General features: G+C 48.9%; 4 protein-coding genes across 15 annotated transcripts in view; 2 read left to right on the top strand and 2 right to left on the bottom strand.

Annotated features, from left to right (window-relative positions):
• Window positions 1-3,145, bottom strand: part of TEX11 (testis expressed 11) — a 30,962-nt gene extending 27,817 nt beyond the window's left edge. For 3 of the 7 annotated variants that reach the window (XM_078607156.1, XM_078607160.1, XM_078607159.1), the window contains exons 1-3: window positions 3,039-3,141; window positions 1,583-1,615; window positions 547-665 (exon numbers count right to left, since the gene is read on the bottom strand). In XM_078607156.1, coding sequence (XP_078463282.1) covers window positions 547-665; window positions 1,583-1,610 — 147 coding nt within the window. In that variant the 5' untranslated portion in view covers window positions 1,611-1,615; window positions 3,039-3,141. Of the gene's footprint in view, window positions 1-546; window positions 666-1,582; window positions 1,616-3,038 lie in introns of all 7 variants that reach the window. The other 4 variants (XM_078607158.1, XM_078607157.1, XM_078607161.1 and 1 more) reach the window with 4 other exon arrangements.
• A 1,416-nt stretch (window positions 3,146-4,561) lies between these two features.
• On the top strand, window positions 4,562-10,077 carry NCBP2AS2 (NCBP2 antisense 2 (head to head)). Of its 2 annotated transcripts, none has more exons than XM_078607155.1 (3): window positions 4,562-5,299; window positions 7,697-7,756; window positions 8,521-10,077. In XM_078607155.1, exons 1-2 carry the CDS (start codon window positions 5,093-5,095, stop codon window positions 7,751-7,753), a joined length of 264 nt encoding a protein of 87 aa, XP_078463281.1. In that variant the 5' UTR covers window positions 4,562-5,092; the 3' UTR covers window positions 7,754-7,756; window positions 8,521-10,077. The 2 variants fall into 2 exon arrangements, with proteins under 2 accessions (XP_078463281.1, XP_078463280.1); XM_078607154.1 differs by having other exon boundaries at window positions 4,582-5,299; window positions 7,694-7,756.
• On the bottom strand, window positions 10,050-22,139 carry LOC144727985 (sentrin-specific protease 5-like). Of its 4 annotated transcripts, none has more exons than XM_078607149.1 (8): window positions 22,057-22,139; window positions 17,699-20,036; window positions 16,333-16,380; window positions 15,741-15,818; window positions 13,814-13,954; window positions 12,979-13,062; window positions 12,441-12,491; window positions 10,050-11,391 (listed from the first exon to the last, which is right to left on the bottom strand). In XM_078607149.1, the coding sequence occupies exons 2-8, from the start codon at window positions 19,913-19,915 to the stop codon at window positions 11,275-11,277; spliced, it is 2,736 nt and encodes a 911-aa protein (XP_078463275.1). In that variant the 5' UTR covers window positions 19,916-20,036; window positions 22,057-22,139; the 3' UTR covers window positions 10,050-11,274. The 4 variants fall into 4 exon arrangements, with proteins under 4 accessions (XP_078463275.1, XP_078463277.1, XP_078463278.1 ...); XM_078607151.1 differs by having other exon boundaries at window positions 21,892-22,115; XM_078607152.1 differs by having other exon boundaries at window positions 21,888-22,093.
• Window positions 22,140-25,026: 2,887 nt separating this feature from the next.
• LOC144727984 (transcriptional coactivator YAP1-like) overlaps window positions 25,027-27,535 on the top strand; it is a 28,358-nt gene continuing 25,849 nt past the window's right edge. For both annotated transcript variants that reach the window (XM_078607148.1, XM_078607147.1), the window contains exon 1: window positions 25,027-26,823. In XM_078607148.1, the coding sequence (XP_078463274.1) occupies window positions 26,409-26,823 (415 nt within the window). In that variant the 5' untranslated portion in view covers window positions 25,027-26,408. The remainder of the gene's footprint in view (window positions 26,824-27,535) is intronic.

Here is a 27,535-nt window from a genome sequence, read left to right as displayed (position 1 = left end):
CTGCACAAACCATGGCAGATGCGGGTACTTGATGCACAAATGTAAAATTTAAAACTATCCAGTGTGCGACTGTGGTCATTTAAAACAGACCGCACAACATAAACGACCCAATTCCCGATCTACAAATACGAAGGAGACCTCACAGCGATATTCAGCTACTCCTCACGTGGTTATTTGGGCTTAATCACCTGAATGTGACATTGTAGTCGTTGCTCTACATCTACATCAGCCATACGAAAGAATATTACCGTCTTCAACAAAGTATCATCTCAACCACCATTAATATATGCCTCCAACTACATCATCTCTATCTATACCTCCAACTATACCATTACTATCCTCATCGACAGCTCATCTCTAGATTAGCAAGGGGAAGCATTAAATTCTTATTTACAGCCTTGAGTCAATTATGAAATGTCCATGTATCTAAGGCAGGGTAAAGTTAATTCAACAGAACTGCCGTTTGACTCTCTACAAAATGGTACTGTACTGAGGCCAGACACGATTACAAACGAGGTGAAAGGATGAAATGAGCCAAGCCACTACCTCGTCGGCATTGTCCAGCTTGGTCTCGGCCCTGGAGAGAGTCTCTACCATGCTGAGGAGTCTGCATGTGATCATATCTTTGTCTGCGCTCTCAGTACCAGTCAATCTGGAAATCAGGTCTGTAACCACCCATACGTACAAATCCAGTCAGTTAATTAGAGATGCAATGTTTAACACGTCGGCTTTCACGATCAATATTATCAATGAGGTGTTTGGGTTCGATCGCGTAAATGTAAATGTGTCATTAAACCCACCACCATCCGACACAGCCAATTAATAAGAGTTGTCACATAAACAAAAAGTGCCAATTCGTTACAAGTTCAGCACACCGGTTTGTTGGAAAGTAAACCCACAACATTTACCATTATAAACCCATAAACATTTACCATTGTAAATGTTGTGGGTTTACCCTCCAACACACCGGTGTACTGAACTAGAAACGAATTGGCAAGTTTTGTTCACATGACCTCTATTGTGGATGATATTGGTCGCGAAAGCCGACGTGTTAAACATTGCAAAAATGCGTATCCATTACAAGTGTTCATCTGGGTAAATAAACGTTTGACAAGCAAGTGTGCAGGCCGTGCAACTGCACCCGGGGACCCAAGGGCTGGAGTGGCCAAGGCCACTGGGTTACAAAGAGAGGGAGGGGGAATGTGGACAGAGGGCCTCATTTAATTCCTTGCACCAGGGCTCATGCCAGCCACCCTTCACCACTGATTGAGACTATGAGACTTTACCACATTATGGGAACTTTGATGTTCAACCCTCAATGCAAATCGGAGTGCGTTCATGAGCATAAATGTATCAGAAAACTGTTTTAATTTTCATGAAAAAAATTATAGGTCAAAATCATAGGTCACACAATGACTTTTGTAGTTTACCTTACCCTACGAACTACCCTACTGACACCATACATCTTGTACGAGTCAATTTCATTAAGTATTTCCCACACATTCCTTTTTGTGGCCTCTTAAATCTTTGAACAACCCAGCACATACGAAGGTCATTGTGAACGTGCACAACGTTGGTTTACCTTTTATATCAGCTACCCTTGAATCCATGTCTCCTGTGGAAGAAAATGTCCATTAACGTACAGCATCGTCTTAGGACTAACATTTAAAATACTCTTCTTGGTTCTTTCGGTAAAGTCACGTAGAAGGGAAATAATAAAATAATAAAAATACAACATAAGAAAATACAATTCTCACGACGTTTCGGCCACAACGCAAGCAGCCATCCTCAGGTGAAGAACAGGGCTGTCGGATAGACAGCGTCCGAATGAACACCACCAAGCTTGGCAGCGTATATTCAAGCTGGGTTAGAGGAGAGCGCCTTTACAAAGGAATTTACATATCAACAGAGGAATTTAGCATATTTATGGAAAATGCAGATATGGGATTAGTCACTACTTGTGGAATGTGTAGGTGGTGGGGTCTCAAAGTCATATTATGCTCGTGTATTATGTAGGATTAGCAGTAATAAAGGGAGGAAGTAGGATTAGCAGTAATAAAGGGGAGGGAAATTTTAATAGTAAGGAGCTGCAGCAGCAGAAAGCCTTAAATCTAAATTTAAAAATCTTTATACATTTGGTCGTTTTTTGGTGCTCTCATTTTTAATTGTGCGCCATTAACAAAACAAAACACAGTGTTTATGAAATATTCCCAAAGGGTTTTAATTTAACAAAAAAAATCAACTTCAAAGTATTTCTCACCGAGGCCCTCAAGTTCTAAGGGTACGTGGTGGAAATTCCACGTTCCCATGGATAGCCCAGTGGACGTGAATCGGAGTTGCATCCATTGGACTAGTTATTTAAAAATGTTGACGCTGTATTAACAAAACAAAAGTCAGTATTTATGAAATATTCCCAAAGGGTTTTAATTTAACAAAAAAAATTAAACCTCAAAGTATTTCTCACCGCGCCCTCAAGTCCAATTGTGGTGTAAAATAGCGTCTAGATTTAAACGTACGTTGTAAAGTGTACATAAATAAATAAAAACACGTAGATTGTAAACAAATATGTTCTCATAATCGTGATGCATAAGAATGAATAGTGTAATGCAATCCAGCATTTCCTTTGCCCTTCACAAACAAAAACACTGCTGCAATATATTTTCCAAGACAAACTTTCCCATCATGACATACAAAATTATCCCGTGAACACATTTCCTCTATTTCAATGTCATTTTATTGACGAATTTGTTCAAAATTACCTCAGACATATTTTAAAAAAAAACACTAAAATTGTAATGCTATTGACTGCCCGGCACAACCACGCGTTATAAACAAACACTGAACGCATTAATCGATCAATCTAAACTAAAATTATGTAATATATTTAAGTTTATTCGTGTTTATGATTAATTCATGAAACGCCGATTGAACCCTTAACGCAAAAAGCACCGCGTTTTTACACGAATCTCATCAAACTTTTGACAGAAAGTTTTAAAAAAATGTGTCGCGTGTCGTAATTCGTCTTGTACGTGCGATACCTTTGTATTTAACAACAATAATGATGTTTGTCTCTGTTTAAAAACCTTCACAATCGCGCTCCTCCGACCAAGACGAACCTCCCCTCGTGTCGTGACGTCACCGCGGGGCCGGGGGGGGGGGGCGTTGGGGGGGGGGGGAGGAAATGGCGGGAAAATTAAAAGCCGGCGGGCACGTGGCATTCAAACTTAGCGCTGTGACATGGAAATCTGATAAACATCGTGTAACCTCTATTATGGATGATATTGGTCGCGAAAACCTACGTGGTAAACTGAGGATAAACGGATAATAACCCCGTATTCTTGTACAGAGAAATGTAGTTTTCAGGTCCATACAACGTACAGCCGTTTCAATATGGGCAAAATAAATGTTTTTGTCTATTTGTATGTGTTTCTCGCTTGCGATGGGACTTTGTAGGATAAACGTTGAGATTTATAAGGGCACGGGTGACCAGTAAAGTCTGAATTGGTCTGTAATATGGTAGGCACTGATAAGGGGTTGACAGGTATGTAGTGGTGAGTGTACAACTTTCTGTATTAGTGGGGCCGTCCATAAATGACGTCACGCGATTTTGGACGATTTTGGACGATTTTTGATCCCCCCCCCCCTCCTCGTCACACGGCGTCACAAAAAAGTCAGACCCCCCCTCAAATATGACGTCACAAAGCTCTACCACCCCCCCCCAAATAAAACATGCTTCAAATCGCTTTAAACAATTGTCATTGTAGTGCGTATTTAATGTGGCGCTGCACTCTGATGTTGTAGGAGAGAACATTTATTAAAAGTATATTTAATTAAGTAGAACGTGTTGTCTATATTTATTTAAAGTTGCGCATTTTGATGTGACGTCACATTTCTCCCCCCCCCCCCGTCACAAATGTCTGACCCCCCCCCCCCCCCGTGACGTCATTTATGGACGGCCCCAGTGAACCGATGCTTATCATCATCATTTGCAAACGTATTAACTTGACAATGCTACCACTAAAATCACTCGAATTAGTAATGCCGAGTGATGAGGTCCTGTAATGGAAGTCGGAATATTCTCTGGCTCTTTCGGTAAAGTCACGAAAGCTTCAAGTCAACAAGTCGGAATGTTTATTAGCGGACAGCCGCAACACCGTTTTTTCCCACCCGGACCCTTCAGAGAGACACAACACTCGCCCACTTTCGGTTCCGCCCTCGAGCGCGCCGTTTCCGCCCCCGGATGGCGAAAGCGAGCGGCACCAACTTCCGGTCGTGACGCGTTCACCCCCCCCCCACCCCCCGGTGGCGCGCGCACGTGGTGGGGGCGGAGAAGTGAATCGATTCAAGAATCGCACGCGTCGACAATCTCACCAAATCGATTCCTACCTGTCCTACGTTGTCTATTAATCTGATCGTTGCGTGTCTAGAATCTTTACGATCCTCATAGATCCCAACATGCCCACAAGACCCGGGCACCGATTTTAGACTCAACGAGGCGCAGCGAAGTCCGGTACCGTAAAGTTGCATTGATCTATTCCGGAATCGATCCGCGCGATTTGTCGGGCGATTCGATGCTTCTTTAGACCACGTGCTGCAACTGAGGGTCACCCAAGAGCAACTTGCCGAACAACAACAACCACCACCACCACCACCACCAACCACCACCACCACCCAGCGATACAAACAGCAACCACAACAACAGAAACACCACCACCACCGCCAATCAACAACCACAGGAACGACGCTGGCAAAGACCGCCGCCACAGCTGCCCGGCAACAGCCGAGCACGCCACGGTCGCAACAACACTCAGCACCACAATCAACAACACCACAATCAACAACACAACAACACCACAATCCACAACACCACAAACGCCAACAAGACCGCCAACATCAACACAAAACAACAACAACGGCACGCACGACCGCCTGTTAGCCACAGTCGCAAGCTCACTTCCTCCAACAACCACACAACCTCCGCCACATCAGCAGCGGTGGAGAGTTGCGAGCGAGCGGTGTTGTCAGCGGCAGTGGTTGTCACGCGTGAGGGTTAGTGTGTGTGTGGTGGGGGTGTTGGTGTAAGGAGGAGGCCATGGTGCTGCGCTCCTTGTTGGCGAGGCTTCTCAACTCGCAGCAGCTCATCGAGAGCCTCTCGGAGACGCGGCTAATGAGGCGCGCCGCGCAGCTCACCGTGGCCTCCATCACGCGAGCCCAGGACGCGATCCGGGACGCGGTCAGAGCAGCAGCCTTGGGCGGTGGGCAACAGCAACAACAGCAGCAGCAGGAGCAGCAGCAGCAGGTACCTGTTGACGTGTGTGTGGTAATGTGTTGTTGTTGTTGTTGTACAGGGGCGCCACGGTGGCTAGGAGATGTTAACTACCTCGCCTGGTGTGCAGGAGATCGTGGGTTAGATCCCGACCCTGACGCCTGCTGCTGTATATTTGGAGTTTGCGTGTCTCTCTCATCATCATCAAGGTGGCTAGGAGATGTTAACTACCTCGCCTGGTGTGCAGGAGGTCGTGGGTTCGATCCCGACCCTGACGCCTGCTGCTGTAGATTTGGAGTCTGCGTCTCTCTCTCTCTCATCATCATCAAGGTGGCTAGGAGATGTTAACTACCTCGCCAGGTGTACAGGAGGTCCTGGGTTCGGTCCCGACCCTGACGCCTGCTGCTGCTGATTTGGAGTTTGCGTGTCTCTCTCTCTCTCTCTCATCATCATCACGGTGGCTAGGAGATGTTAACTACCTCGCCTGGTGTGCAGGAGGTCGTGGGTTCGGTCCCGACCCTGACGCCTGCTGCTGCTGCTGTAGATTTGGAGTTTGCGTGTCTCTCTCCCCGTGGTCGCGTGGATTTTTCTCACCGGGTCCTCCGGGTTTTCCCCTCCACGTTTAGAATCAACATCAACACGCGTTTTAAAGTATTTGGCTGCTCTAAATGTCCACGTGATAAGCCACTTCGTTGACCTATCATGCGTGGCCTGGTTGCTTCTGGTAAAGTAAAACAATATAGTTTCGTAAAATTGTGATGTGTGTGTGTGTGTCTGCACGCATGTGGTGGGAGCCGTAGTGTCGTGGTGAGCGCACTTGCGCTACGATCACCGGCGACGAATATCTGAGGTTGACCTGGGCCTCCCCAACCTTGATTTAGTTCCTGGTGCGGTGTGTAAATGTCACAAAGGCGGCCGGGCGCGTGGTCTTGTTGACCCAACCTCTCGTGCCGACCTGAAACACATTCCTCCTGCGGAGGGAGCTGGTAGGAACGTTGGGTTGCTCGGTCAATGGCCAGGGTCAACGGCGGCGTGGTGTATTCCGCAAATATGCCCGACTGTGAGGGCGGGCACAAGCCGGCGTGAGTAGGTTAAACGTTGAGTTTTATAATGGAACCACGGGGTGACCAGTCCCTCTCCACCCAGCCCCACCCCTCCCACCCCCCACCCAGCCCCTCCCCTCCCACCCCCTACCCAGCCCCACCCTCCCCACCCCCTACCCAGCCCCACCCTCCCCACCCAGCCCCTCCCCACCCTTCCCACCCAGCCCCTTCCCATCCAGCCCCTCCCCACCCTCCCCTTCCCACCCAGCCCCTCCCTCCCCACCCAGCCCCTCCCTGCACGACGGACGGACACAATAATCCCCTGTGGGCTGGTGTAACCTGGAGGTTCCTACCAGTATAATTTCCAGCCCTTTTGTTGTCCACGCTCAACTGACGTTGGCTGTAATTGGCCACGGTCCCTGTCGTCGTGGCAAGCTTCGGGGCCACTTCCTGGAGTCGTGCAGTTCTTCCATTACTATTAGGGCACATTTCATTAAAGCGTGTTTAATTTTTTTTTAATATTACTTACTTCAAGGTACAATAAGTTACTCTGAACACCACGGTGTCTCGTCCCGTGACCTGCGAGCGAACCTTCCGACACTGCTCTCTTGAGTCGGAAGGCACCTAGTCTGGCACGACCGCCGATGTGACGTCACAATCACTTCGTGCCGACATGGTGTCGACATTTCCACACCCTGTACACAGTACGGGCAGTCGTACGACTGACGAGCGTAATTCGTTCCAGAGATCCGTTCGTAAGTCGAACGGTGGCCGTAAGTCGGGACACAACAATAATGCAGCAGAGCAAGGGGCTGCTTGGTCCTGACTTGCTTGTCTGCTTCTGCCATCTACATGACAAAGGCTCAGTACCAACAAGCTGCAGCCGTACTAACCATCTCACAACAACTCCTCTCCCGCGGCCCACCCTGGCTCCTCCACCCCCCCCCTTAACCAGTATATATACAAGGTCGGGTCTCTTGGGACTTCTCTTTACTTGATACAGCAATCGTGCTGTGACGGTTCCACCTGAAGACGGAAGCTTGTGTTGCCTCCGAAACGTCGTGATTTATTATTTTATTTCTATTATTACTTTTATTAATTTTATTTTTTACCTACGTGACTTTACCGAAAAAGCCTAAGAGTATGAATCCTTGCAGTCACGAAAGCTTCAAATCTAGAAACAATAATGCGCTCTGTTTAAATGCCCACACACCCAGCACGAGGCTGATTCTTGATATCTCGCGGAGGATATCTCAGCTGAACAAAAATTGTTACGTGGTTCAATTTGCAATCTGGTTCATAAGTACGATGGTTCGTAAGTCGGGGGCTGCCTGTATAGGGTACTAATGTGTGTGTGTAATCGTACGTATCTGTGTTTGTGCAGCAGAGGCCAGGCAAGTCGCCACAAGGAGATGAACAGAACCCCAGGAGTGGCCCACAGTGACCGGTATAAAGCAACCCCCCAAAACCCCCTTCACTCATGCCACTGAACCAGCGGTGGGAATTCCACGTTATCATGGCAGGGACAATCTCACCATAGTTGACTTGCAGAGTTCATCATTAAAATTGTGCGTATCTGGGTGGAGCGGTAGTGGCCTCAAAGTGCACCTGGCCTGGCACAGGCTCTGTGGTGATGTCACCGTCACTTATTGGGGAATGGCGGGTATTGGTGCGGGAGTGTAGCGGTTAGCGCGCTATGCTAGAAACCCGGCGACCCGGGTTCGATTCGTGTTCACGGCCAACACCAGTGACGATTATCTGAACCTGTCCTGGCCTCCCCCAGGTCGACTCGGCCTCAAATTAATACCAGGTGCATTGCGTAAACATCATCATGAGCGAGACAAAGGCAACCGGGCATGGTGTTGGCCACCCACCCCCTCACGTGTCGTTTCATAAGTGCTTGCTAACAGCACTTGCCCCAAGTCTGTTAAAGGCTATACGGGGGATCTTTGTCTTTGAGACAATACAAAATGGGGAAAACGCACACAGCCACTGTGCATATACAAAAAAACCCATCAGCATTTACTGAAATGCATTGTGGTCCTATCTTTGATCAGCCATCAAAATAAATTTGATAACCAAATGTGACTGATGCAGCGATCATGAACTGTGGACCAGTTTCCATCCTAATCAGGACCCAACAGTTATTGCCATGATCATTGGCAATGGGGTTTTTCTTACAGATTTGTTGCGTGCGTTTTTTTGTTTCAGGAACTTGCCCAGCGACCAGACGGACATCCCCCACTCGCGATTCCCCTGTGCCTGGTTCCTCCTCGTCCTCCCCACGCCCCAATGGGAACAACGCACAGCTTGAAAAGCCGGTGTTCACGCGGAGGGGGTGTGGGTGGCATTATTGGTGCCTGTGAAAATGTTTGGTGGCAGCAATTGCTGTGTGCAGCAGGGGGAACAGGTCAGAGGTCGCAAACGGGTTTTGATTCCTTACCCGGCCGCACAAGGGTCGCAAACGGGTACCCGTACCCGGCTGGGTACGGGTAGCCGGGTATCGGGTAGGGTACGGGTAACTGGTTGCGACCTCTGGCACAGGTTACATTTCCTTTATCATATCTCCCGGATTTTAAGTCCTTGTTTGAATTCCTTACGGGGCCTTGGTTTTCGTGGAGATTCCCAGCGTGCGTGCACAGGCAGTCCGGGAGCGAGATGGAATTGTTACATGGCGCAGCGATGCGTCGAATTCACGGCTTAAAATGACTCGCGTTGACGACACGGCAAATTGCACGGTTAACCGATGCGCGGGTTACAGATTGGCCGTGCAAAGTAAATCGTTGCGCGTGTCGGTTCTGTTCGCTGCTCCTTACTCGTCGAGGGAGCGTCATCGGGACTACGAACTCGTTGGCAAGTAAAACGATTACTTTACGCAGCAGTAAAACCATACGATGTTTTCTTCATCTCCACCCGCGCATTCTACGGGGCTAAACTATCAATCCGTTTTTATAGCCGCATCTCCACGTTTTGCACTATCCGTGTTTTTGTTATCCACCCCACCCCTTCAAGCGATTGCCTCGGATAATCGTGACATGACTGTAAATGCAGACGAGATGATCACGTTGCGTTGAGGCTAATGAGGGGCGAACACAGCTGCTGTAGCAGGCAGGAATGGATTTTTCCATCCACTCGCAAATCCGAATCATGACTTTAATCCAGGCGCCGACGGAGGTGGCATTAACTTGTTTTGATTCTGGCGGTCATCACGATTGTCATACACAATCCACCATCCGCCACTGAATGCCAACTTTGCAGGGATTAATGCACTTTTTCGCCATCAGCCATTGCTTTTTAAGTGTCTGCATTTTTATTGGTCGTGTTATAAACACTTGTGCGAATACCCCGGGGAGGTAAAATTGAGCGGTGTCCTGAAAAACAACTTCATAACCCACAATCTGGTTTTCCAGAAAATATGTTTCAAGGGGAGGGGAGAATGGTGGCATTGGAGTTTATTGCACTGCCATATGAACTCAGCGACCACTGTATTTATACCCCCACGCGGCCAAAATCAGTAGCAAGTGACATCACAAGCGGGCCCTGAGCCCTCTATGACCAAACCCGCAATGACCAGTGTGGTAAAGTATGGTCAAAAACCACCCTTGACAGACACTTGTTTGGGAGAGGGCTTTCACCCAACACTGGATCAGCAAAGGTGATGTGTGACCAAGTTAAGTTGGAACTGTTACACTTGCCGCGCACGACACAAACTGCCTTACGATTAAAAACCATCCACAATAATAAATAAAACGACCTTTATTTGTCCAACAGAGCCTCGCCGAGTCTCAATATTTTCACTTTTGTCTAGTCAGCCATTATTTTGTCAGAAGCATTACGTGGATTAATCAACAAATCAAGGTGTAGTGGGCTGCGATTTAAAAACACCATCTCTAAATGCACATTTACACCAATTTGGTTTATGTGCAGATTGATCGTGGCATTTTTTTTAAACACATTTTACCGCGACTGGTGTGGTGTCACGATGAAGAAATCATTGGGAAATGTCGCATAATAGGGTTTTTTAAAAAATCCTTTATATTAAGTTCGCTTGCTTGCTTGCTTGCTTACGACCGTGCAAATCTTTCGCTCGTTTTTTAACCCACTTCCCGTGATCCAATCGAGCTGACATTTTGCACAGACTCGTTGTGCGTGACAATTAATTTTCGTGAAAAAAATTTCCTAAATTTTACACGGTTTAGGGGAAAAAATGTAAATATTTAATTACCAATTGCTTAATGCTGCCAGACAATCATCTGACCCATAGGTGGCAGCCATCTCAAGCCAGAGGACGAGAGGCCTCTAGCCGCCACGCATATAAAGGATTTAGAGTGAAAAACTTTGTTTTTACGGGTTAATTTTTTCCTTCCTGTGAGGAGAACGGCCCACCGAAGAGGATAACGCAGAGCTACATCTGAGATCCATTCAAGTGAATCTGGCCCACCCATTGGAGGCCGCCACACTGTCCCACCCACCCCTGCGCTTCACAAAGAAGTATTTCCAGTGTAATTTTACACTTTCTCAGCGGCAGAATAATTTCTGCAATCTTGACACACTCCTTTTGAAAAAATACATTAAAGAGAAACGATCATTTTCGCGTTAAGACAAAAATAAGTTATTCCTTTCATCGTTTCGACCGCCCGTCTGCAACTCCCCGCTGGGCAGCCTCAGTCCAGCGACCGATTATAAACGTGGATGTTAGAGAGAGTTACGTGAAGATGAGAGGATGACAAAGGAGATGAGGGGGATGGTGAGAGATGAGATGAAAGCTTCGTTGTTGATGCAGAATTATGGGAGGGGGATGAGCGGGAAGAGGAGTTGATGGGGATGAGTGGGAAGAGGAGTTGATGGGGATGACTGAACAAGGTGGAACATTAACTAGTTTGTGACGATGTTGAAGGCGGTGGTAGGTCAAGGGAGAATGAGGTGAGCGGATGGGCATGACGTGCAGGAATGAGGGCAAAGTCTTCACTTGTCCACAGCGATAACTCCCTCTTGAATTTCATTGAGAATTCTCCTCCGGATGCGGGGAATGTCAGCCTGGGAGAAGGAGAATGGGCGATCTAACACCAGACAGCGACAGTACTGCACGCACGGACACACACACACACACGCACACACAGACACGCGCCATCAATGCCCTGCACGTTAACCCGCCGTAGTGTGTTGCAACTAAAGTGTTGCTAGCAGAGCCGCAAAAAACCGTGCAAGGTATCCACAATGCCGTGTAGTGTGGGGAACGCGCGAGTGAGTGACATTGTGATTGAGTGGGCGGGTGTTTTGAGTGTCAGGTGGTGTGGTAAACGCGTGAGTGAGGGACGTAATTAACCGAGTGGGTGGGTGTTTGAGTGCTGGGCAGTGTGGTTAATGCGTGAGCATGGGAATGCAAAACTAATTTTTTTTTATTTTCCAGGTAAGGCCAACCGAGCAATATATAGCTCTTTTTTTAGAAGCGACCTGGGCAGAATGATAGCCCAATGAAATAGTGACTTATCATTTGGACATTTTATCGCAGCCAAATACTCAAAAGGCACCTTGGCGAGAGGGTGGATGAGTGAGCGAGTCACTGCGTGAGAATGTGGGCGACTGTATTGGTAGGTAGGTGAGTTCATGGGCGAGTGTGCTAATGAGTTGGCTAGCGAGCGATCAAGTAAATGGATGAGTGAGCGAGTCACTGCGTGAGAGTGTGGGCGACTATTGGTAGGTAGGTGAGTTCATGGGCGAGTGTGCAAATGAGTTGGCTAGCGTGCAATCAAGTGAATTGATGAGTGGACGAGTCACTGCGTGAGAGTGTGGGCAACGGAATTGGTAGGTAGGCGAGTTCATGGGCGAGTGTGCACATGAGTTGGCTAGCGAGCGATCAAGTGAATGGATGAGTGAGCGAGCGAATTCGCGAATGAGTGGGTAGGTGAGTGAATTAGCAATTGTACGGGTGGGTGAGTGACCAAATGCATGGGTGAGTGGTCACACCTCTGACCAATGTGAGTGAGGGAGTGATTATTCAGAGTTAACCGAGCGAGCGAGTAAGTGGGCGAGTTCTCACTTAAGAAGGTGACCAAGTGATTAAGCAAATTAATCGATGTGTGGATGAGCGAGCTCGCGCCTTTACACGGGGGGCGATTGACTCCGCTCACCTCCAGCACGAAGACACCGCAGTCGTTTCCATTCATTTGCCGCGGTAAATTCTGCAAATATAAAACAACGATTAGTATTACTCTTTAACCATCACCATCACCGCCTGTTATTTAAGTCTGTGCTGCAAAACGAGCACGACACAAGGCAACAAGCAGACCCGCAGCAGTCGAAACAGAATTGGTCCGATTCATTCTGTTGAAACTATGAATGATGATGGGAGGTGACCGGGTGGCTCAGAGGTCAGAGGGCCAAGCCGACACCATGGAGGCCCTGGCTTCAAATCCGGGTCTCAAGTCTGCCGGGTTCTCGGCGTTGGCGCAGGGGGGGGCGGGGAAGATGAGGGTCTCGGCCAAGTCGTCATTGACTGCACGTGCACACAGAGACCCACAGACTCACCGAGATCCACTCACCTCAGAAAGCAGAGGAAAGCATGGGGAGAAGCGGAGAAACACAGAAGCAGATAGAAGCATAGGGATGAACGTAGCAGCAAGGAGGAGCAGAGAGAAGCCCCGGGTGGTAGCAGCAGGAAGCTCTCACCTTGGGGAGGTGGATGCTCCAGGGCACCTTGAGGTCGGGGCGATCTCGCGCCTTGGCCTCCTCGGTGAGATACCGGGACATGATCTGCGAAGGTGACACACGACGAGCGCGGGTCACTAACAGTTGGGGACAACGCTGTATTGATGAGTCCTAATAAGGACGAAGCCGGCCCACGATTCGTCGATCTCGTTGCATCTGCTAACGTTTGTTTGGTGACCGAGGCAAGAGGTGGCGGCCACCGCGATCTATTTCTTCAGGAACTGTTGATTGGTTTTGCACAATGCTCGAGGCAGATTGATTTTTGGACTCATCGGATGTTGTCAGCAATGAGCACAGGGCAGCGAGCGGGGGGAGCCTTTTGGAGAAGCCGATATTAATGCTCTTTGGTTCTTTTGGTAAAGTCACGTAGATAGAAAAAATAACTAATAAATCACGACGTTTCGATAGCAACACAACACAAGTCTTCAGGTGAAACAATACAGCCAGAAACGTTGTGATGTATTTTCTACCTACGTGACTTTACCGAAAGAACCAAAGAGTATGGATTCCTGCACCTATATTGATGACTCATAAGTGTGGTTACCTCAGCTAGTTACCGTGGTCAAGCTGGGCAGTGGTTGCTGTGGATACGGTGAGGCAGGCTGTGGTTGCCGTGGTTACTGAGGCAGGCTATGGATGCCGCGGTTACACTAGGCAGAGGTTATGCGAGGCAATGGTTGCCGTGGTTACTGTGAGCAGGCGAATGTTGCCATGGTCACGATATGCGGTAGTTGCCGTGGTTACCGTGAGGCGAGCAGTTGTTGCCATGGTTATGCTAGGTGGTTGCCGTGGTTACCGTGAGGCAGGCGGTGGTTGCCGGGCTTGGGGCCGAGTCGCAGAGTGAGATTTCGTGCGTTTGGAGCCGCACGACGCCAAGCGCCCAGTGCAGGCCCAGGTGCAGGGGCAGGAGGAGCAGACGGCGCGAGAACACAGACACCTACACACACGCAGAGACAGAGCCCAGAGTTACTCACACACAGAGACACCTACACACACACGCAGAGACAGAGCCCAGAGTTACTCACACACAGAGACACCTACACACACACGCAGAGACAGAGCCCAGAGTTACTCACACACAGAGACACCTACACACACACGCAGAGACAGAGCCCAGAGTTACTCACACACAGAGACACCTACACACACACGCAGAGACAGAGCCCAGAGTTACTCACACACAGAGACACCTACACACACACGCAGAGACAGAGCCCAGAGTTACTCACACACAGAGACACCTACACACACACGCAGAGACAGAGCCCAGAGTTACTCACACACAGAGACACCTACACACACACGCAGAGACAGAGCCCAGAGTTACTCACACACAGAGACACCTACACACACACGCAGAGACAGAGCCCAGAGTTACTCACACACAGAGACACCTACACACACACGCAGAGACAGAGCCCAGAGTTACTCACACACAGAGACACCTACACACACACGCAGAGACAGAGCCCAGAGTTACTCACACACAGAGACACCTACACACACACGCAGAGACAGAGCCCAGAGTTACTCACACACAGAGACACCTACACACACACGCAGAGACAGAGCCCAGAGTTACTCACACACAGAGACACCTACACACACACGCAGAGACAGAGCCCAGAGTTACTCACACACAGAGACACCTACACACACACGCAGAGACACCGTCCAGAGTTACTCACACACAGAGACACCTACACACACACGCAGAGACAGAGCCCAGAGTTACTCACACACAGAGACACCTACACACACACGCAGAGACAGAGCCCAGAGTTACTCACACACAGAGACACCGCCCAGAGCTACTCACACACAGAGACACCTACACACACACGCAGAGACAGAGCCCAGAGTTACTCACACACAGAGACACCTACACACACACGCAGAGACAGAGCCCAGAGCTACTCACACACAGAGACACCTACACACACACGCAGAGACAGAGCCCAGAGTTACTCACACACAGAGACACCTACACACACACGCAGAGACAGAGCCCAGAGTTACTCACACACAGAGACACCTACACACACACGCAGAGACAGAGCCCAGAGTTACTCACACACAGAGACACCTACACACACACGCAGAGACAGAGCCCAGAGTTACTCACACACAGAGACACCGCCCAGAGCTACTCACACACAGAGACACCTACACACACACGCAGAGACAGAGCCCAGAGTTACTCACACACAGAGACACCTACACACACACGCAGAGACAGAGCCCAGAGTTACTCACACACAGAGAATGTGATGATGTTGATTCTTCTGATGATGATACCAGTGATGAAGACTGTGATGATGTTGATACTTCTGATGATACCAGTGATGAAGACTGTGATGATGTTGATACTTCTGATGATACCAGTGATGAAGACTGTGATGATGTTGATACTTCTGATGATGATACCAGTGATGAAGACTGTGATGATGTTGATACTTCTGATGATGATACCAGTGATGAAGACTGTGATGATGTTGATACTTCTGATGATACCAGTGATGAAGATGATGACGTTGATACTTCTGATGATACCAGTGATGAAGACTGTGATGATGTTGATACTTTGATGAAGACTGATGATGTTGATACTTCTGATGATGATGGTGCCAATGCCAGTGATGCAAGCAGTGATGGCGATGGCCATTTTTATACGAGCGGCGATGGCAGCGGTGATGATGGTGTTTAATTCCCGAGCTCCGTACCTTCTTGGTCCATCGCTTCACGCCGTCGTAGCCGCGACGTTTGAGGTGGCTGTAGAAGAAGCTGGTGAAAAAGTAGACCTGGGGGAGACGCAGAGAGACGAGGGGCGGGAGGTTTGAGAGACGCCAGGAGTTACTGTGACGGGTACAGCAAGATCCGACCACGTCCGTTCGGTGCTCACCGAGCTGCATTGGCTTCTGGTTGCCGAACGAATGCATTATAAGGTCACATTACACACAAAATGATTGGCGCAAATGAACCACAATACCTTGCTGACCTCGTTAAGGAGCATAAACCATCACGTGAACTCCGGTCATCCTTGCAGTAGCGGCTTTTGGCTCGCCATCAAACAAAGACGGTCACCGTGTCGCGCGCTTTCTGATGCACTTCTGCGACCATCTGGAACGCTGTTCCTTCCGATATTAGGAAGTGACTGGAGCTATGCACTTTTAAATAATCTAGATTGAAAGCGCATTTCTTTAGAACTGCTTTTTGTATTTAGTTGTCCTTCCCTGCGCACTGCCGATTTAGGATGGATGGCTACGTATGGTGTGAAAGAAGTTCAACGTACATACATTAAAAATGGATCCTTACCTCATCTGGTTTCAGGTCTGCCAGCATCTCCCCGTATACATTGATCACCTGCGCGCCGGGAAATAAACATTATATATGGGAATAGATGACGAGACGATACAAGCCTCCTTCACCCCTCTCTCTCCGCTTAACAAAAACAAATATATTTGTTTTACACATCTCACAGACTGCACACGGTCTTCTGGGTGTGATTGTTGTTTCAGCAGCATTGGTTCAAACGTCAGAATGGTTTTCAGCTCTGCAAAGCTAACAATTCGTTTTTGTGAAGTATTCCATAGTTTTGCATAGAACGAGGACCCATAAATAACAGAGAGCATCCGTGCCTGCAAATATCTGGCAGTTCAACAGCGTCGGTTTGAGACAATAAATGCTGAAACCAACGCAATGGTAGTAATGATTATTTTGTGGTATGTATTATATGCGCATGCACTAAAGCTGGAACGATTCGATTACAAAGTCGATTAATAAAATGTTTTATAACCGATTCCTTGTGTATGGTCAACTACTTGGACCCCTTTAAAAATGACAGCCATCCCCACATCCTACCTCCCGAAGGCAGGAAACCCCCTACAAGCCACGCCCAGTGTGACGCGCTGATGATGTCATCAAGTCCCTCCCATCACCTATCCGGGTTGTGCTGTATGCGATTTCCTGACAGTATTAAAAAAAGGCGATTTGTGATCGTGAGCTGCCGGGGCAGTTTACACGCACAGGCACACACAGAGACCCACATGAAGATGAAGACCACCCCCCCCCCACTGTAGACTTAACAGACTGTGCAAGTGCTGTTATAGCGAGCACCTATGAAGGCCATCACAACACACAAGGGGGTGGTGTGGTTTGCCCCAGACCCAGCCACCCTTTGTCTCCCAAGTGGTGATGTTTTATACATTGCACAAAGTACTCGTTTCTTAGGCTGTGTAGACCCAGGCGAGGCCCAAAACCGATTCAGATAGTCATCACCGATATTAGCAAAGAACGTGAATCGAATTCGGGTCTCCGGGTTTGTAGCGCAGTGCACTAACATCACTTGCCACCGCTCCCCATGAACGCGCACACACACACACACCCATGTGGACACATACGCGTATCCCTTAGTCTCATAACCCATTGGGGAAAATGCTTTTGGAGAGCTATGATGCAACAACAGCAACCCACGTTCACCACTAAGTGGTGGTGACATCACCATGGCGCTTGTGCCATGCTGGGTGCACTTTGAGGCCACGTGAAATGTCGAAGGCCCGCTGCTGGTAGGTCACGGAACAGACCCAGGTGCCATGGGTTGACTGACCGAGATGGCTGGCAGATGCATTCGGTGCGCGCACACACACACACACACGACGGCACACATCCCGGCAGCAGGCACCTGATCATTGAGCCACGCACTCCCCTGCAGACACAGCAGATCCTCTCTGGTCAGCATGTTCTTCTTGTACGTGACAACGACGTCACGCTGCCTGTCGCCAACTCCGTCATCATCATCCTCGCTGTCCACGTAGATTTTGTTGCCACCGCCGTTCCTCATTGGGCCTTGTCCAGCGGAATTAGTGGCAGCATCAACATCCACTTCCCGACCGACAGTCAGTCCGATTTTCCAAACTCGGGCGTTCCCGAGTCTTACGATTTTACCCGAGTCGCTCTTCCCGATCCTTCCTGGTTTTATTTGATTGGTCCCGGTTGTTCCACATTCACCCTTGTCAACGGTCCTGATCGATTTTGATATACCATCGTCATTCCTGATTGGTTTCAATTCCAGGTGTCCAAAGCTTTGCATTATCACCAAGTTCCCCGTACCATCATTCCCAACTATCCCAGATTCCTGTTCATCAGATTTGCAAAAGATTCCCAAACCCTGATTTCCATTATTCACGACGGTTCCCGATCCACTCTCAACATCGTTTCCAATCGCTCCCAACAGTCTACCACCTTCATCAATGCTCGCTATCGACTTTCCTCCATTGTCACTACAAATCATACTAATTGTATTTCCTCCAGAATTTTTTAACGCTCTCAATTCCTCTGTACGGTTCTTACTAATTGTTTCAGATTCACAAACTCCATCAGATTTTTCATCGCCGCCGCTCCCCATCATTCCTGTCTTTGGCTGAAGCGAGGCCCTCCCTGTGTGCCTCTCCTCCTCTCCTCTGGCGCGCTCCTCTGAGATACCCGCATCTCCCTTTCCCTCATTGTCCTCCTTTGTTCCCTTGCTGCTGTCCGTCTTTGTGTCTCTGGTGTTTGTGACTTTCTTCATCTCTGCGTCGACAGTGTTCGTGTCTGCTGAAGCAGTCTCTTGACCTCGTGTCTTCCCAGCGCCAACTTCCAGCTCATCTCGCCGCCTCTTGCTTGGCCAACCACCCTTCTCCTCCTTATCCCTGTCTCCATCTCTCCCCCTGTCTCCGTCTCTCCCCCTGTTCTTGTCTCTCCCCTTGTCTCTGTCCCTCCATCTGTCTTTATCTCGCTCCCCGTGTCTCCCTTCCCTGTACCTCTCTCTGTCCCTGTGTCTCTCTCGGTCGCCTCTCCTGTCCTTGTCTCGGTCCCAGTCTCGGTCCCTCTTCCTGTGTCTCTCGTCGTGTCTCCCCCTGTCTTCCCTTCTGTCCTTCGTTCTGTCTCTCTCGTCCCATCTCTTTCTGTCCCTCTCTTTACGACTCTCTCCCCATCTCTCCCTGTCTCTACCCGAATCCCTCCGTTCATCTCCCTCTGCATCTCTCCACCACCCTCCTCCCCTATCTCCATCTCTACACCGATCTCTAGCTCTATTTTCTGTCCCTTGATCTGTCCGCCTACAACTCTCTCTTCCTTTTCTCCCTCCATTTCCTCTCTCCCTCCACCTCTCCCCTCCACTTTCCCCTCCTCTGCTCCCCCCTACCCCTCCTGTCTCATCCCTCCCACTACCTTTCCCCCGACTACGCTTGCACCTTCCCTTCCCTTCCTCCTTCATCTTCCTCCCTCCCCGTTCATTCTTCCTCTTCCCATCGCCTGATCTCATTCCACCCCCACACCGTGGCTTCGCACCACACCTCCCCACCCAACAACCGCCAAACAACAAGGGGTGGAACAACCGCAAGATTTCCGGCGCCCAAACCAACCGCAGCCGCTGGAATCGATTCAACCGCCTTGCTGCCCCTGGCCTTCGCTTCAGGCACGGACGCCTCTGCCCCAGATCCGGGCTACCATACTTCTCCGCAACCTGGGACGCGGCCTCCTCTGCCTGCAACGGTGGTGGTGGCGAATTTCCGGCAGCCGACGCACACGGTGGCACCGCCAGCTGCTGCAAGACACGGCCGGAATTGGGATCGCTCAACAGCGACGACGATGACGAAAGTGACGATGACGGTGATGTCGGAAGACAAGGAGAGGTTGACAATGCAGTCAACATTTTCGGCGAGGTAATTACGGGCGGCGGTTTCCCAGCCGTGTCACATCCATCGTCCACATGATTTCGGGTTGTTTCAGTGTTGAAGCCGCAGTACAGGAAGTAGGTTTGGTGCTGACTATCTATCTGCACAGCGGGGCATTGAGCATCGTCCCCTTGGCCACCTGCAGGTGTGGGTTCTCTCCTGGCACCCAGGTTGAATTCCCACATGCAGGACCCTCGTGAGAACGAGTCTTGAGACTCAGAGAGGGTAGATGAAGAACGCTGTTATCTCCTCTCCCGTTCATCCTGGAACATTTCTTCTGCTGCTCAAGGAACTGGCTCTTGCCCACTGTAATGACAATCACAAACAAGCAAAGTCAAACGTATCCAAGTACTTATCCGCTAAACCAGTGGTGGAAATTCCACATATCTATGGCAGGGTTAACGTGTACACACATACACACGACACACCATGTGCATGCATCGGATGCAACACACACACACACACACGCACCCAACAATACGTTCTCACACGACACACCGCATATACACACAGAAAAGATACCACATACAACCTTAACAGACTGTTTGGGCACGTGCTGTTAGCGAACACCTATAATGGCCGGCACGGCACACAAGGGGGTGGGTGGCCAGCTCAACTACTCTCCACACATACACCAACCATACACAATATACATACATGCATGTGGACACACGTGTACACGCATTGCACACGTGTAAACCTAACGGCACATGTATACACACACACGTCACATTTACACCACGTCGACACCACACACATATGGCGTACGGCTGTTTCAATACGGGCAAAACATGTGTTGCCTTTGTTTGTGTTTCTCCCTTGTGATGGGACTTTGTAGGATGAACGTTGAGATGTATAAGGGCACAGGGTGATGAATAAGGTCTGAATTGGTCTGTAATAAAGTAGGCACTGATAAGGGGTTGACAGGTATGTGCACACTCCACGTACAAACTCCACACACAAAGTGGACAAACCAGACATACACACATCATGCCATGTACACATGCCCTACTCACCAAGTACACACACTAACACACCATGCACCCATTGCACCAATGAGCACACGCCACGCACTAACAACAAAAACAATCGCGATTCGCCACCGAGTGGTAGTGACATCACCACGTTGCTTGTGCCAGGCTAGGTGCACCTATCCCCATCATTCACATACTACACATCAGACTGTACGCATGCTGCACAAACCCTGCACACCATGCGTTCACCCCACACACACACCCCTGGAATCACCCTTCCCACACAACAACCGCCGTTCACCACTAAGTGGCGGGTGGTGACGCCACCATTTGGCTTGTGCCATGCTAGGTGCACTTTGAGGCCACGTGAAGTGTCGAAAGCCCGCTGGAAGGTCACGGAACAGACCCAGGTGCTATTGGTTGACTGAGATGGCTGGTAGATGCACAAACGGTGTTCCTCACTGTGCCAATTATCTGCGTTTTAGCTGCCATCATGAGGTCCTGAATGATTGTAAGCAGGTGGTCTGGGAAAAAAGCAGAGCTTTTCGCTTATTGATGGTATCATATCAGCCACAGCAGCTGCACGAATCGCTATCTTAAAACTCGCCCATTTTCCCTCGGCGTCTGGAGAAGGGGACGATGCCACGCAGACCTTGTGACAGACACACACACAACCACACACACCACCACGCCACACATCACCACGCCACACACCACCACGCCACACATCACACACGCCACACACCACCACACACCACACACCACCACGCCACACACACACACGCCACACACCACACCACCACGCCACACATCACCACACACACATACACCACACATACACACCACACATCACCACATCACCACACACGCCACACACCACACACATCACCACACAACACATCACCACACACATCACCACCACACACATCACCACACACATCACCACCCCACACACCACCACACATCACCACCCCACACACATCACCACACCACACACCACCACACATCACCACACACACACACACATCACCACACACACACACACACATCACCACGCCACACACACCACCACGCCACACACACCACCACGCCACACACACCACCACGCCACACACACCACCACGCCACACACCACCACACACCACCACGTGAGCCGCTGCGATGGAGGCCTTTGGGCCCTTACTCGCCGAGCGCGCCTTGGGAGCCGGCCTTGCCGCTCGCAGGTCCCCGCGCCTCAATATCTCCGCGTCGCTCGCAGCGGCGACGACGACGACGACAACCACCGGCGACGGCGACCACAGCGGTAACGACCGCGGCAGCGACAAAAGCCGCGACGATAACAACAGCGGCACCTGAGGGGGCAGTGGAGGCGGCGACTTCGTCCGATCTGCGTCCCGCGATGCCATGGACCCCCCCCACACACACAACTCCTCCCACTACAACAGCAACGAGCCACGCGATTGGCTCAAATTTGTCGGCACGTGACAAAGGACTGACCTATAAGAGGTCGAGAAGGGGGAGGGGAGGAGGGGCTGGAGTTGGGGAGGGGGGCTGGAGTTGGAGGGGGGCTGGAGTTGGGGGGGGCTGGAGTTGGGGGGGGCTGGAGTTGGGACGTTCACTTCACCTCCCCACCTACACCCCCCCCACCTACACCACCACCCCCCCACCTACACCACCCCTACCCACACCACCCCCACCACACCACCACCCCAACACCACCACCCCTACACCATCCCTACCTACTCCACCCCCCACCTACACCACCCCCCCACCACCACTCCCCCATCTACACCACCACCACCTACATCACCCCAACCCACACCACCCCTACCACACCACCACCCCCACCACACCACCACCCCCCCCACCACCCCCACCACACCACCACCCCCCCCACCACCCCCACCACACCACCACCCCCCCACCACCACCATCTCCATCTGGTGGACAAAAGACAAAGATGCCCCGCCGTAGCCTTTTAGCGGACCGTCGGGGCAAGTCCTGTACAGGTGTTGTTCGTGAACACCTTGATTGTTGGCACCACCCCAGGCGCAGCAATGTTGCTCAATTTGAGGATCAGTGGACCTGGTGGTGGACGTGGAGATGTGAGAACGGATAGAGAGACAAGTGACACAGCAAGCAGCGAATTTGAACATTATCTTCGACTCTTGTGGGTGGCAATACGTTTAGGGGCTAAATGGCAATTGCCAATGTCTGCTAGCCAGGAGAGGGCTTCAGGTGAGAGTTCATTGAAGGAGGGCACACTAACAACAGTGGTTTATGGCCCATAGTTTGGGTTGCATTGCCGCAGTCGCACTGTTGTGACTTATCTTTAATTGTCCACGTATGAAGATGATGTTCTGATTGCTGCGGTGTATGGTTACCCCCAAGGCCGTAATTATATATATTGGGGGGGGGACATATCAAAATGTCCCCCCCCCCCCAATATATTGCTATGAAATAGATTTCTGTTTATATGATTGTGGTTATGGTTGTACTTTATTAATCCCTAATCTCTGCCATTACATACAATGAAATAAGAAAAGGTCAAAAAGAAAAAAACAGAGCAATGTAATACAATACACTATTAGACATTATTGTAAAACATAAATAAAAAGTCCATCCTATGTGTTAGTGCATTTTTTTAATATTTTAGGCAGGAAATTCGTTTTTAAATTTAGATTTTTTTTTTCTGGTGGGGGGGTCCCCCACTCCCCCTGGAAGATTTGGCCCCCCCCAATGTTGACTCCATGGCTACGCCTTGATTACCCCCAGTGTGCTCGAGGAATGCCAACGCCAATGTGTGCCCTCGTTTTGGATCGAAGATACATTGCGTCATGTTCACGATGACGTCATAGCGAGCAGTGACGTGTTGTCGAGCGGCGGACTACTTTTTACATTTTACTTCGAGCATGCGCGGAGCGATACGAGAACAAAAAAAAGTGGGAACGAAACATAGTCCGCTGTGTGTGTTTAAGAACTTTGTTCAGATCTGCAGAGGTGTGGACTCGAGTCATGTGACTTGGACTCGAGTCAGACTCGAGTCATGAATTTGATGACTTGCGACTCGACTTGGACTTGCATAACAATGACTTTGTCCCACCTCTGCAGATCTGACTGTGGAACTGTAAACTGAGCGCGCGTAAAGGTTAAAGTCGCACGCACGGTCATTTTTGTGAAAGCGAACTTCGACTAACAGCGTGTATACAATGCCATTTCACCAAGTTTCGTTTTCATTGGAAAGTGTCGGATGAGTCATCAGGGCATGAATATTTATGAGCGGTAGTTCCTAATGAATAATTAATCAGCCACCCGTGTGTTGATAATCAAAAATCAGACACGCAAATCATGAATTACATGTATACCGTATGATCCACATTACAGGACGCTTTGGAAAACAAGATGCACCCTTAAACCTTGTGCCCGGTGTCATAAGAAGTTCCACACATCTGTGTAAAGATATTTATAGGTTTATAAAACCCACCCCCGCAGCTTTACCCCTTGGTGATTGGGGGTGGAAAGGTGCGTCTTATAATCAGGAACAGTACGGCATATTCCCGGGAGCTCATGAATAATTAATCATGTGAAGACGTCACCTATAAGAGGGGGGGGGGGAGGCTCATGAATATTCATATTATTAGGTTTTTTTCGGTAAAGTCACGTAGGTAAAAATTTTAAATTAATAAAAGTAAAATAAAATAAAAATCACGACGTTTCACTTTTATTAATTTTAATGTTTTACCTACGTGACTTTACCGAAAAAACCTAAGAATATGAATCCTTGCAGTCACGAAAGCTTCAAATCTAGAAAGGCTCATGAATAATTAATTTTGTTAGACGTCACGTGGACGAAAGGGGTGTTCATGAATAATTAATTAGGTTAGACGTCACGTATCAGAGCGGGTGAAGGGGGCGGTGCTCATGAATAATTAATTTTGTTAGACGTCACGTGGACGAAAGGGGTGCTCATGAATAATTAATTAGGTTAGACGTCGCGTATTCTTAGGTTTTTTTCGGTAAAGTCACGTAGGTAAAAAAATTAATGAAAGTAAAATTTTTAAAAATATGTACCTACGTGACTTTAACGAAAAAACCTAAGAATATGAATCGTTGCAATCACGAAAGCTTCAAATCTAGAATTAGACGTCACGTATCAGAGCGTGTGAAGGGGGCGGTGCTCATGAATAATTAATTAGGTTAGACGTCACGTATCAGAGCGGGTGAAGGGGGCGGTGCTCATGAATAATTAATTAGGTTAGACGTCACGTATCAGAGCGGGTGAAGGGGGCGGTGCTCATGAATAATGCATTGCCACTACGTCACGAAGCGAGCGAGAGGGAGGGAGGGTTCATGAATAATTAATCGTGACGTCACGCATAATTAAAGCAAGAATAATGAGCCGAGGGCTGCGTTGGAGAGATTTTTTGTGTGTGTGTTGGGGGAAAGTTTGAGGATGCGAAGGCGACGGTGCCTCGCTTCGATAATCCTCGCCGCGTCGTCGCCGCCGTCGCTGTTCTAAGTCGAGCACACAAAGTCGCCAACAACTTCGTCACCACCACCATCACCCCCGGGGGTGAGGAGAGAGAGGCGAGTGGAGAGAGTTGAGGTGGTGGGGGGTGGGAGAGACTTTAAAGTCGCGAGTGACTCAACGACGACGACGGGGTGGAGGGGTTTGAAGGCCCTCGAAGAAGAAGAAGAGAAGCTCAACTTCGCGAGACTTCTCACCTCCTCAACATGTTTCCTTTCTCATGAGAAGTTTCTTTTCCCATTGTTGTAAGTTCACACTCGTAGTTTGTTGTTGTTGTTGATAGATGTAGAGTTGCTGCAACGGTGGTTGGGAGCAGTTCGAACAATCGCTAAAGTTTTTTTTTCTTTCTACTTGTTTTTGTATTTGCGTTGGGTGGTTTATCGGTGCTTTATTTTTGTTAGTTGGGTTAATTACACGCTTATTTTTATATTTTCGTCATTAGCTTTGATTTTTAGTCACAGTACCTATGTCACCCGTCCGCTGTTAAAGTGTCAATAATAGTAACTAAGTGTATACAGCTCGCACACATCGACACATTTTTTGCTACAATAACTGCATTAAGACTCGACAGTAGTGGTAATTAACACAATTTACCGATATTATTAACGCTAAAAACACAAATCACCACCTACCACTATCACCACTACCAATAACACTGCTTCTAACACAGCAGAACGAGTTATTACACTATAATTACTACTAATAACGCAAAGATTACCAGTGATAATTACGATAGGACACTACAATTAACTCCCGACTAATTTTTATATCACTAACGCTTCACCACGATCACACCGATTATAATTACCACTAACAGTGACAGACCTTTCATAATAATAAAATCACGAGTGCCAAATCTCTAATAGTGCCAAATATATGTGTTATCAGACTTATAAAAGTTTTTAAAAATCTATAGTAATTAAAGATATCGGTACTTTAGTTTCAAATACAAGTGATCTACATTCTAGCTCCTAACAGTGCCATCGAATTAGTTCCAATTTGTCAAACCCAAGTGATATCAACCATCTAAATCATAACACCTGTGTCAAAACTTAAACAAGTGCCATTAGTGCAAAATCCAACCAACATCATCAAACCTTAACGAACCATCACAGCAGACACGGACTCAATCATAACATCGCCAATAATCGAAGACTACCAAAACCAGCAAGCACAATGGACGAAGACAACAACAACCATCACCACCATCCCGACCACCACCTCCAACGCCATCAGCAACAACAACATCACCAACAACAACAACATCAACTTCAACATGAACAACAACAGCAGCATGTGGTGACCTCCCGTGCCGACTCAGCCACGGACCTGGAGGCCCTCTTTAACGCCGTGATGAACCCTGGCGCCGCCAACATGCCGCAGTCGGTGCCCATGCGCAAGCGAAAGCTGCCCGAGTCGTTCTTCAGGCCGCCCGAGGCCCGCGCCGCAGGCTGCCCGCACGCGCGCCAGGCGAGCTCGGACGCGGTCCTATCGGGCGGCGCCGCCTACGCCGGGCTCAGCGCGGCCGAGGCCTGCGGCGCAGGCTTCCCGCAGGCGCGTCAGGCGAGCCCGCTGCTGAGGCCCGCGAGAGGTAAACATTTATTTATTTGTTTTTATTTTATAATGGAAACGATTCGCTTTCGATGCAGGTTATAAGACGCGACTTTTCTCCCGGTTTGTGTTTTATAGAAAATAATATTGTATGTTCGTTGTATAACCTTGTGAGCGTTGTGTGATGGATATAACTATTGGCTCGCGAGAGGTAAAACAAAAAAAGTTTTGTTTTAACTTTATAATACAAACTATTCCCTTTCGCTACAGGTTATAAGACTCAACTTTTCTCCCGGCTTGTGTTTTATAGTAAAAAAACATTGTACGTTCGTCGTATAACATTGTGAGCGTTGTGTGATGGATATTGTTACTATTGGCATCGCGTACAACTTGGGAGTTGCGTCTTACTTTTCCATATCGTCTCGTAATGCCTTACACTTCCACAAGCCTTTTGTTTGATAAGCGCGGACGCGACACGCACAGAAACCCCGAGGAGATGGAACGATAATGAAATAAGTTTTTTGTGTGCAGGTGCTCTGTGTGATTGTTGTGTCTCCTCGAGATCGTGAGAGATGGCGGTGGATTTTTGGTGGGATCGGGAGAGATGAATTCATCCAGCAGTGTGGATAGGCTCGTGGGTGATTGATGATGAGGATATCGAAAAGTTGTTGGGATTGTGAGCGTGGTCTTTGGTTTTTTGGATGAATGTTGTGTGTATTGGTTTTGTAACTTCAACAAAATGTTGTGCGGTA

This window comes from Lampetra planeri, chromosome 27, assembly GCF_965212315.1.
Source record: "Lampetra planeri chromosome 27, kcLamPlan1.2.h2, whole genome shotgun sequence".
NCBI classification, from domain to species: Eukaryota; Metazoa; Chordata; class Hyperoartia; order Petromyzontiformes; family Petromyzontidae; genus Lampetra; species Lampetra planeri.
The sequence above is the reverse complement of the archived record's forward strand: the minus strand, read 5'-3'. Positions and strand labels throughout refer to the sequence as shown.

Bases quoted from the DNA above. Each gene is read 5' to 3' on its own strand.
- NCBP2AS2 (XM_078607154.1), top strand. From the start codon at position 5,093: ATGGTGCTGCGCTCCTTGTTGGCGAGGCTTCTCAACTCGCAGCAGCTC. The intron at 5,300-7,693 runs GTACCTGTTGAC...GTGTTTGTGCAG, and splicing joins AGCAGGAGCAGCAGCAGCAG to CAGAGGCCAGGCAAGTCGCC.
- LOC144727985 (XM_078607149.1), bottom strand. From the start codon at position 19,915: ATGTGGGAATTCAACCTGGGTGCCAGGAGAGAACCCACACCTGCAGGT. The intron at 15,819-16,332 runs GTAAGGATCCAT...CGTCTCCCCCAG, and splicing joins CAGACCTGAAACCAGATGAG to GTCTACTTTTTCACCAGCTT. The intron at 13,955-15,740 runs GTACGGAGCTCG...GCGTGTGTGTAG, and splicing joins TGAAGCGATGGACCAAGAAG to GTGTCTGTGTTCTCGCGCCG.